We start from the raw sequence: 12781 nt of genomic DNA on the forward strand, positions 1-12781 counted from the left end.
CATCAGTCAGTGCTGCTGAGCAATTCTGCTGTGCATTACTTGTTTTCTGTATTCTTTTTTTCTTTATTATTATTATTATTATTACTTTCCTTTTCTGTCTTGGTTGTTTTAGCTGCCTGCCGGGTTAAACCACAACAGTCTTTTTGGCACCCAACTTGGGGCTCGAAGGGTTTGAGATAAACTGTGGTTTAGCCCCAGCCGGCAGCTAAGCACCACATGGCTGCTCGCTCACTCCTCCTCGCCCAGTGGGATGGGGAGGAGAAGCGGAAGAAAAAGGTAAAACTTGTGGGTTGGGATAAGGACAGTTTACTAGGGCAGCAAAGGACGAGGAAAATAACAACAATACTTATAAAAGAATGTACAAAGCGGGTGATATACACAACGCAATTTGCTCACCACCAGCCTGTCCACAAGCAGTGACCCCTCCTCCCCGGCCAGCCCCCTTTATGTACTGAGCATGATGTCACATGGTATGGAATACCCCTTTGGCTAGTTTGGGTCAGCTGTCCTGGCTGTGTCCCCTCCCAGCTTCTTATGAAAATTACCTCTATCCCAGTTGAAAACCAGGACAACCACAGATCTGACCAGGGTGTGTTAAAACAAATTTGTTGTAAGCATCCATTATATTAGTTTGATAGTGGCAATGTTGTATTATTTGTTCTCAGGGTTGTGTTATGTAATGCCTAGGTTGCTGTATATATTCCCTGCGGTGTTGTTTATCTTCTCTGCAAGGTGGATCAAGGTTACCATTTTGTCGTACTGTGTAACACTGGGTTATGATATGATAAAATTATGTTTGTGAGACTAATCTGGCATTTGTATATGGACGTGAGGAAGTGGGATGGAAAACCTACCTCGACCATAGAGGCACAGGTGAGTAGGTGAGTTGTAAGGAAAAACAATCACAAAAGGGGATTCTTCCAGGGAATAAACGCTGCTCCAATTTCCAGCGGGTAGTTCCCCAGACAGAGTAGAAGGGCTGGTCCGACTTCTGACATTAATAAAGGGACTTCTGATTCATATTTACAAGAAGCAAGTAACAAATACTATGACCAGGATTTAGAGGGGGTCTGCCTCCAGCCAGGTAATAATTTACAGAGGAAAGGATTGTTGTTATTATTTTTTTTAAAGTTGATTTCTCTATGTATTGGGCTTGTGTGGCAGGGTGTTTTTTTTTTGGGGGGGGGGCTGCAGGGGTGGCTTCCGTGAGAAGATGCCAGAAGCTGCCCCCACGTCGGACACAGCCAGTTCCAGCCGGCTCCAAGAAGGACTCGCTGCTGGCCAAAGCTGAGCCAGTCAACAATGTTGGTAGTGTCTCTGTGATAACCTATTTAAGAAGGGGAAAAACTGCTGCACAACAGCAGCTAGGAGGGAGACAAATGAAAACACACGAGAGAAACAACTCTACAGACACCAAGGTCAGTGAAGGGGGAGGGGGGGGGAGGTGTTCCAGGTGCCAGAGCAGAGATTCCCCTGCAGCCTGCGGCAAAGACCATGGAGACATGGGCTGTCCCTCTGCAGCCCATGGAGGTTAACCGTGCAGCGGATATCCCACCTTGCAGCCTGTGGAGGACCCCAAGCCGGAGCAGGTGGATAACCAAAAGGAGGCTGTGACCCTGTGGGAAGCCCATGCTGGGGCAGACTCCTGGCAGGAACTGCAACCCATGGAGAGGAGCCCACTGAATCAAAAAAATTCACTCAATAGCCAATGTGACTATTAAGCAGGTAACCTTTATTGCAGCGCTGGGAGTCGCACCGGGATATTTCCACGAACGTGCGTCTCAACGAGAAACAAATTGTACATGATTTATATTACAAAAGAGTTACATATTCATTAGGTTTCTGATAAATTTAATACATATTCATTATTATTCCGGGAACTCATGAATATATGCTAATGTCCTGATACGCCTGCACAGTTTCTTTCTCAGGTGGTCGTCAGGGGTCGTCGTCCTCCTCAAATCTTCCTCTTTCTCCTCTTCTTCATTATCTCTGTTTTGCAAGCTCAGCAACCTTGTTATCCGTCCTGCCCAGATGGTCCCAGGCTTGTTGGCATATTGGGCCCCCTTTATCAGGATGCCTCAAACTTTGTGTCTTTTTTCTAGTTCATACCCAAGGACTGTTCCCTAATTTACGGCTTCTCTTATCCTGTTCCTACATTCCACCTATTTTACTAACTGTTTTCTTTCGTACTGGAGCATGAGACAGGCGAAGCCTGAGTTTGTGGGGCCTGACTCAAGTGTTGCCAAGTTATATATTCCATTTTAAAATTATTCTACGCTAATTAGTTTCCCTTATTCACCACGCTGGAGCAGGTTTGCTGGCAGGAACTGTGGCCCCATGGGTGATCCACCCTGGAGCAGTCTGTTCCTGAAGGACTGCACCCCGTGGAAAGGACCCACACTGGAGCAGTTCATGAAGGACTGCCTCCCATGGGAGAGACCCCACAGTGGACCAGGGGAAGAGCATTAGGAGGAAGTGATAGAGAGAACTAACACTTAAGGGAAATGGCAGGACCATTAACTAGCTTAAGCCACATATCTAATAATCTTAACCCTTACGTAAGATGTTTTAACAAGAACTAGCGTAAGGAAGGGTCAAGATGACCCTTCGCTCTGCTTGCATTTTTGTAACCAATCACAAGATAAGGAGGTAGTAAATCAGAATGGAATGAACACGGAGGATTCTCTGCTAATTAGGAACCGGTCTGAGTAAGTTTTGTGGTGAAGGTGAAAAGTGCACAGTGAGGAAGACATACGGCCTTCATCCCTAAGACCCCGGCCCACGACCACCAAGAGGCACTGCGCGTGCGCAGCTGAGAGGAGTTAAAGGCGGAGACAATGGAAATGAACTCATTGTAATAAGACCGCCTTTCCGCGGAAAGATCGTGAATATGTATAGGCGCTTTTTGAATATGTAACATTCTGTTGTATAAAATTCAAAGGGAATTGCCGCAAGGTGCACACGATTTTGGTGGGATGACCCCCCGTGCTGCCCAGCGCTGAATAAACATACCTACTTTACAACTTTCCCAGTTGTGGAGTCTGCTTTCCGCATGTCAGAAGGAGCCGCAGAGACAGTTCACGATGAACTGACCAGAACCTCCATTCCCCATCTGTCTACACAGCTTGAGGGAGGCGTGGGTGTGTGCGTGTGAAGGAGGTAGAGGAATCAGGAGTGAAGTTGGTCCAAGTACCAGAGCATCACCAAAAACTACCCCTGTCAGAATACTACCCAATTTTACCCAGAAACTAACCCACCAGGAAGGCCCCACTTGCAGCTTGAAGCACACTACCCTCTAAATAAGCACCGGAGTACCCGGCAACATCTTCATCACCATGTATATAGCAGCTGAGCACTAAAAACGATTTCCTCTTGACCCCCTGCCACCCCCGCCCCTAATAGACAGAGCCCGTGGCACCACCCCCCACCGAGCATGCCTGCCCTCCCCCCCGCACTTGCAGCATTCGCGCTACGGTGCCTCACTAGATCTGTTCTCCCTCTAAGCAGCAGCATAGCACTCAGCAAATTCCTGCTTTTATTTTTATTTTTTTTCCTCGCGCTGGAATGACCTGTGAGCCACCCTGCTTCCCCTACAGACCTACGTGCGTATTTACTGCTTCACGCTTTGGTAGTGCAAGAGGCTCGCACAGTTGTTTTCAACTCCGACGCCGTAACTCGGGAGAGGAATAAACTTTGGCACGATCTGGGGAGATCTGCCTTTTCCTGTTTGGTTGTTGTAGCATTATTTTACCCCACCCCCCGAGGCGGAGATGATGGGGGGGGACGACTCCTCCTCCTGTATCCCTTACACCCCTCAGGAGAGAACAGGGAATCTGCCCCCACCTTCTCTCCCGGCTATCTCGCACTCCGCGAGCTGCTACCTACTCCGTGTATGAGGAGAGGATGAGCCACTAAACGCGCAGGTGCAGCTCACCAATCTGCTCTTTTTCTCTGTCCCTAGCTAGCTTCCACCCTCTTTTCTACTTTGCCCCGCCCATGCAGTCGCGCGCCTTCGTTGGCTCTCGGGGGAGTGGGGTGAGAGTGTGGAGCTGTGTCTCTGCAGGAGTTGCTCCCCTCGCGGCTGCAGGGGGATAAGGCAGCAGCGCTGGGGCCTTGTGGAGTTGCTTTAGGTGCCTAGACGGCTATTGCTCGGAGCCTGTCTTTGCTGGAGAAATCTTCCCCTCGTCCCAGCTCCGCTCCCCGCAGGCGGAGGCGCGGGGAGGGGGAAGTCGTCGCCACCTCCCAGGCGTGCGGCTGGTGGGAGGGGGGGAGGTAGGAGGGGGTGAGGCTCGACATGATGGCGGCCGAGGCCGGGGTTGAGGAGGGCGGCGCGGTTATCTCCGCCGGGGTGATGGGAGCCGTTGGCGGAGCTGAGTCGGAGTGCTACCCCACCTTATGCCGGGGCAAGGAGCTGGGGTCGCAGGGCCCCTTCCTGCTGGGCTCTGGCGGGGACAGCACGGGCGCCGGCGGTCCGGCTTTGTGCTCGGCGCTGGGGCTCCTGGCGCTAGGCTCGGGGCCTGCCTCTCTGGCGTCCGGAGGCGGTGGTGCCGTGACAGCAACTGGCCGGGGGCCAGAGGTGTCCGGAGGGGTGCTGCCCCCACCCGAACCCAGCACTGTCGCCTTTCCTCCGCTGCCGCCGCCACGACCACCTTCCTTGGCGGGGGGGCTGGGGACCGCGGACGAAGGCGACTCGTTAGATGGGCCGGAGTATGAAGAGGAGGAGGTGGCCATCCCGCTCAACGCTCCCCCTACGAACCAGTGAGTAGCAGCGCTTCCGTGCCCCTCCGGGCGCCCGCCACCCCTGGGCGCTTCCTCCGCGGGGAGGGGGGCATCGGGCCCCCACCTTTTCTCAGTAGAAAGTGTGTGTCAAACTCCTGTGGAAGTGTCGCAGAAGTTTTTAATTAGGTTCTGTTTGGGGAGAAGAGGCAATTTGAAAAAAGAAACTGCAAGTCTTCATTAAGGTTTTTATTATACTTATCCTTCCATTAGGTTAATCGGGGTTCCTACAGTGCTAGTTATATAAAGAATCTTGCACTAGAGGTAGAGCAGTTCTGTGTTTATATTTTGTGAAATAAAAAAATCGGATAATGTAGAGTTCATGTAACTAGTGAGTGCTCTAAACACAACCTTTGGATTTAACAATGAACTAACTCTAGGAAGTCTGCAGATTTACATAACAAGGTTGCAAGACTTGTATTGGAATGGCCCTCAAGCAGGTACCTTATTCTCCCCAAAATGAAACAGTTTCAAAGGCTCAAATTGCTTACGTTGGTATCCAGAAATATGTTATTCCTGAAGTTATAGTAAGTATAGAGTATAACAGGGTTTCAAGATATAGGGTGGCAGATATGTTCAAGGTATAGGTCAAAGTTCATCTGAAAACCCATCTGAATTTGGGTTTATTTTTACTTTCTCTCATAACTCCAGTGTCAGAGAGTTAACTTCTGCATTATTTCAGGTATTTCCAAGATTTCAGAAGCCATTGTAGTTGTGAGGAGGAGGTAAACTGTAATATTAAATGATTTTTTTTAAAAAAATCATTTAATATCTCCCTAACCTTGACAGGCTTTCTACTAATCCTTTCCTCTTTTAAATTCTTGACTTTTTGTGGAAGTTAATAAAGAATAAGACTTTGTTTTGTAAAGGCAGTGTTTGAATAGTCTTAAAGTTGTCCACTTCTATAAAGAGCTATCAATATAATCAGGCAGTTTAGATAAAGGCTGAGGAGGGAAATAGAAGCACATAAAGGTGAAGTTACTTTTTCAATATTGTGTATTAAGTCAGATACAGAGTTCTGGTCTTCTGGTTTCCTCTCTGAAAGATCAGATTGCTTTTTCTGTTAGATCTGGTTATTGTGTTTCTCAGAAAGTAGTTATTTTTAAAAAAATATTTTTAGAAAGAGGAGTAATTCTTGATGAATGATCATGTATTTGATAGTAATTGTTACTACTTTCACAAATGTAAGTGGATTTTGCTGTCAGAGTATTGTCTTGTAACTCATATGATAGCATGAAGGTTAACTTTCATAAAAGAGAATACAAAATTTCTGACAAAAAGCATGTTCTAGGGGGAAGACTGCGAAGGCCATAATTTTCTGTGTTGGTTGACAAGGCTACTTACCTTATTAAGATGAAAGGGATGTTGAAGTCTTTGCAGGGCCAACATAACTGTGTAGCTGAGTATCTGCTGTTGCAGATGCTTTAATAAAAAAAAATCTAAGCAGTAAAATTGATTTTAAAAATTGATTCAGAAACTTATACCTCCATCTACTTAACTGTCTTTTCTTGGTAACCTGTCCTTTTTGTGACTTTTAATTACCCAACAACTTTTTTTTTTTTTTTTAAATAATCGGAAACCTTTTATCTCTTTGTGTTGGGTTTGCATGGCAAGGTTTTGTTAGCGGGGGGAGGCTACAGGGGTGGCTTCTGTGAGAAGCTGCTAGAAGCTTCCCCTGTGTCTGATAGAGCCAATGCCAGCCGGCTCCAAGACGGACCCGCTGCTGGCCAAGGCCAAGCCAATCAGTGCCTCTGTGATAACATATTTAAGAAAGAGAAAAACAGTTAGAGAGCGCTTTTGCAGCCAGAGAGAGGAGTGAGAAGATGTAAGAAACTCTGCAGACACCAAGGTCAGTGCAGAAGGAGGGGGAGGAGGTGCTCCAGGTGCCAGAGCAGAGATCCCCCTGCAGCCCCTGGTGAAGACCATGGTGAGGCAGGCTGTCCCCCTGCAGCCGTCCATGGAGGAAGGATGAGGGGGTGTAGCGATTCCACCTGCAGCCCGTGGAGGACCCCATGCTGGAGCAGGTGGAAGCACCCGAAGGAGGCTGTGATCCTGCGGGAAGCCCACGCTGGAGCAAGCTCCTGGCAGGACCTGTGGCCCCATGGAGAGAGGAGCCCATGCCGGAGCAGGTTTGCTGGCAGGACTTGTGACCCCGTGGGGGACCCACGCTGGAGCAGTTTGCTCCTGAAGGTCTGCCCCCCATGGGAGAGACCCATGCTGGAGCAGTTCATGAAGGACTGTAGCCCGTGGGAGGGACCCCACGCTGGAGCAGGGGAAGGATGAGAGGAGTCCTCCTCCTGAGGATGAAGAAGCGACAGAAACACCATGTGATGAACTGACCGTAACCCCCATTCCCTGTCCCCCTGTGCCGCTGAGGGGGGGTGGAGGTTGAAGCTGGGAGTGAAGTTGAGCCTGGGAAGATGGGAGGGGTGGGGGGAGGGTTTTTAAGATTTGGTTTTATTTCTCATTCCTCTGCTCTGTTTTGCTTAGTAATAAATTAGATGAATTCCCTCTCTAAGTTTGGTCTGTTTTGCTCGTGACGATAATTAGAGAATGATCTCTCCCTGTCCTTATCTCGACCCACAAGCTTTTTGTTGTACTTTCTCTCCCCTGTCTAATGAAGGAGGGGAGTGATAGAGCGGCTCTGGTGGGCACCTGGCCTCCAGCCTGGGTCAACCCACCGCAGTGTTTCATGCATCTATTTTAACACAAAGTCATTTTTTTACCATTCTCAGTTAAGTCATTTAAATTAGCCATATTTTGATAGTAAGTTGTATCCTTTCAGTCCTGATGTTTTATTTTGGAAGCGTCCTTTCTTTGTAGTCATACCACCTGCTTTTATAGAATTGAACTCTTGATTTATTACCAGAACAAAGATTTGTCACCTTTAATATTGTAAGCAAACACCTAATACACTTAACAACTTTGTCTCTTTTCCAAGTACCTCAGGGAAATGGGAATGCATTTTAATGTGATTTCTTTAATTTTCTAGCAGTGGGAGCAGTTCGTCAATATGTACCAGATTCTTTTTATTAAAATACTCAAAATCCCAATGTATGATTGATATTTATCCTTGATCCTTGTAAGGGCCTAAGGTGGCACTGACAAGTTATAGGTTCAGAATACAGTAACAGATGCCAGACCAATGGCTTCGGGGATAAATAAGCTATTGCTAAATATAGGTACAGTAATAAATACAGATCAGTAGTACAATTATCTGTGGTGTTACAACAATGCATCCAGTAATTCAGTAGTATGATTATCAAGGTCAAAACAACAGCAAATCCAATAATTTACCAATACTGGGCTAAACTTAATATCTAGGAGTGCAAAGGCTTACATAACCATGGTTATCGGGCAGGGTGGCAGGAAGTAGGGCATGGCTTCTTCGGGTGACCAACACAGAGTGGCCGATGGGCTTGGGGAATTCAGAATTCCCTGATTAGACTGTTGTCTTTAATTGTCAAGTTGTGGAAGCGCTATCTGGACATGTTTAACCAATCATCACGCATCCTACCTCTGTTCCAGTTCTGTCCTTGGTGTGCAAGGGGCATGCGAATACTGTGTAAGGCAGTGCTAGCCCCACAATCCTGAGTGAGACTGACTTAACAATTGTCTGTTCAGTGTGTGCTTTTTCATTTGAGTATAGAAGTAGCATGTTTATGCTGTAGCTTAATGGTAGATGGGATGCACAGGATGCTAGGGAATAGAGTGGGCAATTCTGTGTGTGTTTTGGTCTTTTTCTCTGCACTCTCTACCCCATCTGCAAAGCTCACTGCCAGAGGTTGATGGCAGTCTGAAATGGTGTTACAGAAATGCCTACAAAATTAATGAATGAATGATATTTAATTTAGTAGTAAACCAGTGATATGTGAAATAGTTTAGTTGTTTATGTACTTGAATAAAAATATTAAAGTTGACAAGATGTATCTTAGCGTTGCGTTAAGATGGCAGAAGCAGTTCTAGTATATTCCAATGCAATTCATATTTTCATATGGTGTTTCTTTAAGCAGTGATTATCAGTTTGAAATGGTAATTGGTTGAAATCAAAAGATATTAACCACCTTACAAGATGAAATAGGTTGTCAAAATACTGTCTTGTTAAAACAAAAATTCTACACGCAGTAGGTGTATTCTTACAGTCACTTTTGGTATCTGTTGAGGCAAGGTATTAGTGAGAAAAATCAGTTGAAGATAGAGAGGTGGGTAGAGAACTATTAAACATGGTTTGAGTGAAAGTAAAAAAAATGTTTTGTCTCAATGTAGTGTGACTACTCACTTCATCTTCAGATGAATCTGTCAAAGGTAGCAAGTCAAGAGTTCTATGGCATTTGTTTATTTCAGTAGCTAATAAGAAAACAATGTTTTTCTGAAAGTGCATAGTTTTACAATAATTATTGAAGGCCATACTCTGTACCAAAGAATAAATTTGTGTTGCATTGAAAACTGAGGGGAAATATTGTTGTCATGTTTGGACTCAACAACCTCTCTGGGCATCCTGTGCCTAGTGCTTGGTCACTCTCACAGTTAAAAAAAAAAAAAAAAAAAAAAAAAAAAAAAGGTGTTATGTTCAGACAGAACCTCCTGTGTTTCAGATAGTGCCCATTGCATCTTGTTCTGTCACTGGGCACGACTGCAAAGAGCCTGGCTCTGTTGTCTTTGCACCTTCCCTTCAGATATTTATATATGTTGATGAGATCCTCCCCTGAGCCTTCTCTTGGCTAAACGGTCCCAGCTCTCTCAGCCTTTCCTCATAGGAGAGATGCTCCAGTCCTTTCATCATCTTTGTGGCCCTTTGCTGGACTCTTGTCAGTATGTCTGTGTCTCTCCTGTACTGGGGAGCCCAAAACTGGACACAGGACTCCAGGTGTGGCCTCACCAGTTCTGAGTAGAGGGGAAGGATCACCTCCCCTGACCTGCTGGCAACACTCCTTCTAATGCAGCCCAGGATACTGTTAGCCTTCTTTGTGGCAAGGGTGCATTGCTGGTTCGTGTTCAACTTTGTGTCCACCAGGACCCCCGGGTCCTTTTCTGCAAAGCTGCTTTCCAGCTGGTAAGCCCCCAGCATGTGTACTAGTGCCTGGGGTTATTCTTCCCCAGGTGCAGGATTTTGCACTTCCCCTTGTTGAACTGCATGAGGTTCCTGTCAGCCCATTTCTCCAGCCTGTTGAGGTCCCTCTGGATGGCAGCATGACCCTCTGGCATATCAGCCGCTCCTCCCAGTTCTGTGTCATCTGCAAACTTGCTGAGGGTATGCTCTGCCCTACCATTCAGATCATTAATGATGATGCTGAACAGGACTGGACTCAGTATTGACCCAGGCACATGGAAAATAAGGAGGTGATTGAAGGCAGCCAACAGGGCTTCACTAGGGGCAAATTGTGCCTGACAAACTTGGTGGCCTTCTATGATGAGGTTACAGCGTTGGTGGACAAAGGAAGAGTGACAGACATCATCTACCTGGACTTGTGCAAAGCATTTGACGCTGTCCCGCACGACATCCTTGTCTCTAAATTGGAGAGACATGGATTTGATGGATGGACCACTCAGTGGATAAGGAATTGGCTGGATGGTCGCACTCAAAGAGTTGTGGTCAACGGCTCCATGTCCAAGTGGAGAACAGTGACGAGTGGTGTTCCTCAGGGGTCGGTCCTGGGACCGGCACTGTTCAACATCTTTGTCGGTGACATGGACAGTGGGATCGAGTGCACCCTCAGCAAATTTGCCGACGACACCAAGCTGTGTGCTGTGGTCGACATGCTGGAGGGAAGGGATGCCATCCAGAGGGACCTTGAGAGGCTGGAGAGGTGGGCCCGTGTGAACCGCATGAAGTTCAACAAGGCCAAGTGCAAGGTCCTGCACGTGGGTCGGCGCAATCCCAAGCGCGACTATAGGCTGGGCGAGGAATGGATTGAAAGCAGCCCTGAGGAGAAGGACTTGGGGGTATTGATTGATGAGAAGCTCAACATGAGCCGGCAGTGTGCGCTTGCAGCCCAGAAAGCCAACCGTGTCCTGGGCTGCATCAAAAGAGGTGTGACCAGCAGGTCGAGGGAGGTGATCCTGCCCCTCTAACTCGGCTCTTGTGAGACCCCACCTGGAGTACTGCATCCAGCTCTGGGGTCCCCAGTACAGGAGAGACATGGAGCTGTTGGAGCGAGTCCAGAGGAGCTGATCAGAGGGCTGGAGCACCTCTCCTATGAGGACAGGCTGAGAGAGCTGGGATTGTTCAGCCTGGAGAAGAGAAGGCTCCAGGGAGACCTAATTGTGGCCTTCCAGTACCTGAAGGGGGCCTCCAGGAAAGAAGGTGAGGGACTGTTTATCAGGGAGTGGAGTGACAGGACAAGGGGTAATGGGTTCAAGCTGAAGGAGGGTCGATTTAGATGAGATGTTGGGAAGAAATTCTTTACTGTGAGGGTGGTGAGGCACTGGAACAGGTTGCCCAGAGAGGTTGTGGAGGCCCCATCCCTGGGAGTGTTTAAGGCCAGGTTGGATGAGGCTTTGGGCAACCTTCTCTAGTGGAGGGTGTCCCTGCCCATGGCAGGGGGGGGTTGGAACTAGATGATCTTTGAGGTCCCTTCCAACCCAAACCATTCTATGACCCCTGGGGTACACAGCTAGTTATTGGCTTCCAACTAGACTTTGTGCCAGTGACCACCACCCTCTGGGCCTGGTCGTTCAGCCAGTTTTCGGTCCACCTCACTGTTTGCTCATCCTGCCCGTGCATCAACAGCTTCTCTATGGAGATCTTGAGAGATGATGTCAAAAGTCTTCCTGAAGGCTAGGTAGACAATATCCACTGGTCTCCCCTTGTCTACCACGCCAGGCATTTCATCATGGAAAGTTATCAGGTTGGTCAAGGAAGACTTCCCCTTGGTGAATCCATGCTGACTACTCCTGGTGATTTTTCTTGTCCTTCACGTGCCTGGAAATGGTTTCCAGGATTAGCTGCTCTATCACCTTCCCCAGGGATTGAGATGAGACTGACTGGCCTGTAGTTCCCTGGGTCCCCTTTCTTGAAGATAGGGGTGACATTTACTTTCTTCCAGTCTTTGGGCGTTTCTCCCAATCACCATGATCATTCAAATATTATCGAGAATGGCCTCGCAATGGCATCAGCCAGCTCCCTTGGCACTCGTGGGCGCGTCCATCAGGGCCCTTGAGCTTACGTACGTCCAGTTTGCTTAAGTATTCCCTGACCTGATCTTCTCCCACCAAGAGTACGTCTTCCTTGCTCCAGCCTTTTCCCCTAGTCTCTGGGACCTGTGATTCCTGAAGGCCAGTCTTGCCAGTAAAGACTGAGGTGAAGAAGGTATTCAGTACATCAGCCTTTTTCCATGTCCTGTGTCACCAACAGGTGACACCTGTGTCACCAACCCCTGCCCCATTCAGCAGTGGGCCCACATTTTCCCTAGTCTTCCTTTTGCCGTTTTTGTACTTATAGAAGCACTTCTTGTTGCCTTTGGTGGAGGTGATCCTTGAATATCAACCAGCTTTCTTGGGCTCCTCTTCCCTCCAGGGCCTTATCCCATGGAACTCTTCTAAGCAGATCCCTGAAGAGGTTCAGCAGAGCACCTCTCCTCATTGACTCCTTTTATTGTCCGTGTCAGGAAGCTGTCATTGATGCTCTCCAGGAACCTTCTGGATTGCTTATGTCCTGCTGTGTTGTTCCTCCAGCAGATATCAGGGTGGTTAAACTCGTGCACCGCCCCCCCCCCCCCCCATGGACATGAGGCTAATTCTAGCTGTCTGTAGCTGTGATGTAACTTGATTTTAGTGTATGAGGTTTCTCTTCTGTTTCACAGTTAATGTGGTTAGCAGGTAACCTTTTTTTCTTCAGTTAACGAGTGTCTTTTAGTAATGCCTGCTCTCAAATTATAGAGGGAAGATAGAGAGAAACACCTTATTTATTTTTTTATTTTTTTCTAGTTGCTGGGTATTTTGCTGATTTGTCCAGATCTTATAATTTGTGTACTTACAGAATAGAATTGTATATAAATCTGAT

General features: G+C 47.6%; 2 protein-coding genes across 2 annotated transcripts in view; one reads left to right on the forward strand and one right to left on the reverse strand.

The window, feature by feature from the left end:
• Nucleotides 1–12781, reverse strand: part of LOC104641365 (ras GTPase-activating protein 1-like) — a 502600-nt gene that overhangs the window by 254724 nt on the left and 235095 nt on the right. The window lies entirely within an intron of this gene.
• LOC142599153 (ras GTPase-activating protein 1-like) overlaps nt 4030–12781 on the forward strand; it is a 109900-nt gene continuing 101148 nt past the window's right edge. The window contains exon 1 of the mRNA XM_075738883.1: nt 4030–4761. Within this exon, the coding sequence (XP_075594998.1) occupies nt 4298–4761 (464 nt within the window). The 5' untranslated portion in view covers nt 4030–4297. The remainder of the gene's footprint in view (nt 4762–12781) is intronic.

Source organism: Balearica regulorum, chromosome W (assembly GCF_011004875.1).
Source record: "Balearica regulorum gibbericeps isolate bBalReg1 chromosome W, bBalReg1.pri, whole genome shotgun sequence".
Taxonomy (NCBI): Eukaryota; Metazoa; Chordata; class Aves; order Gruiformes; family Gruidae; genus Balearica; species Balearica regulorum.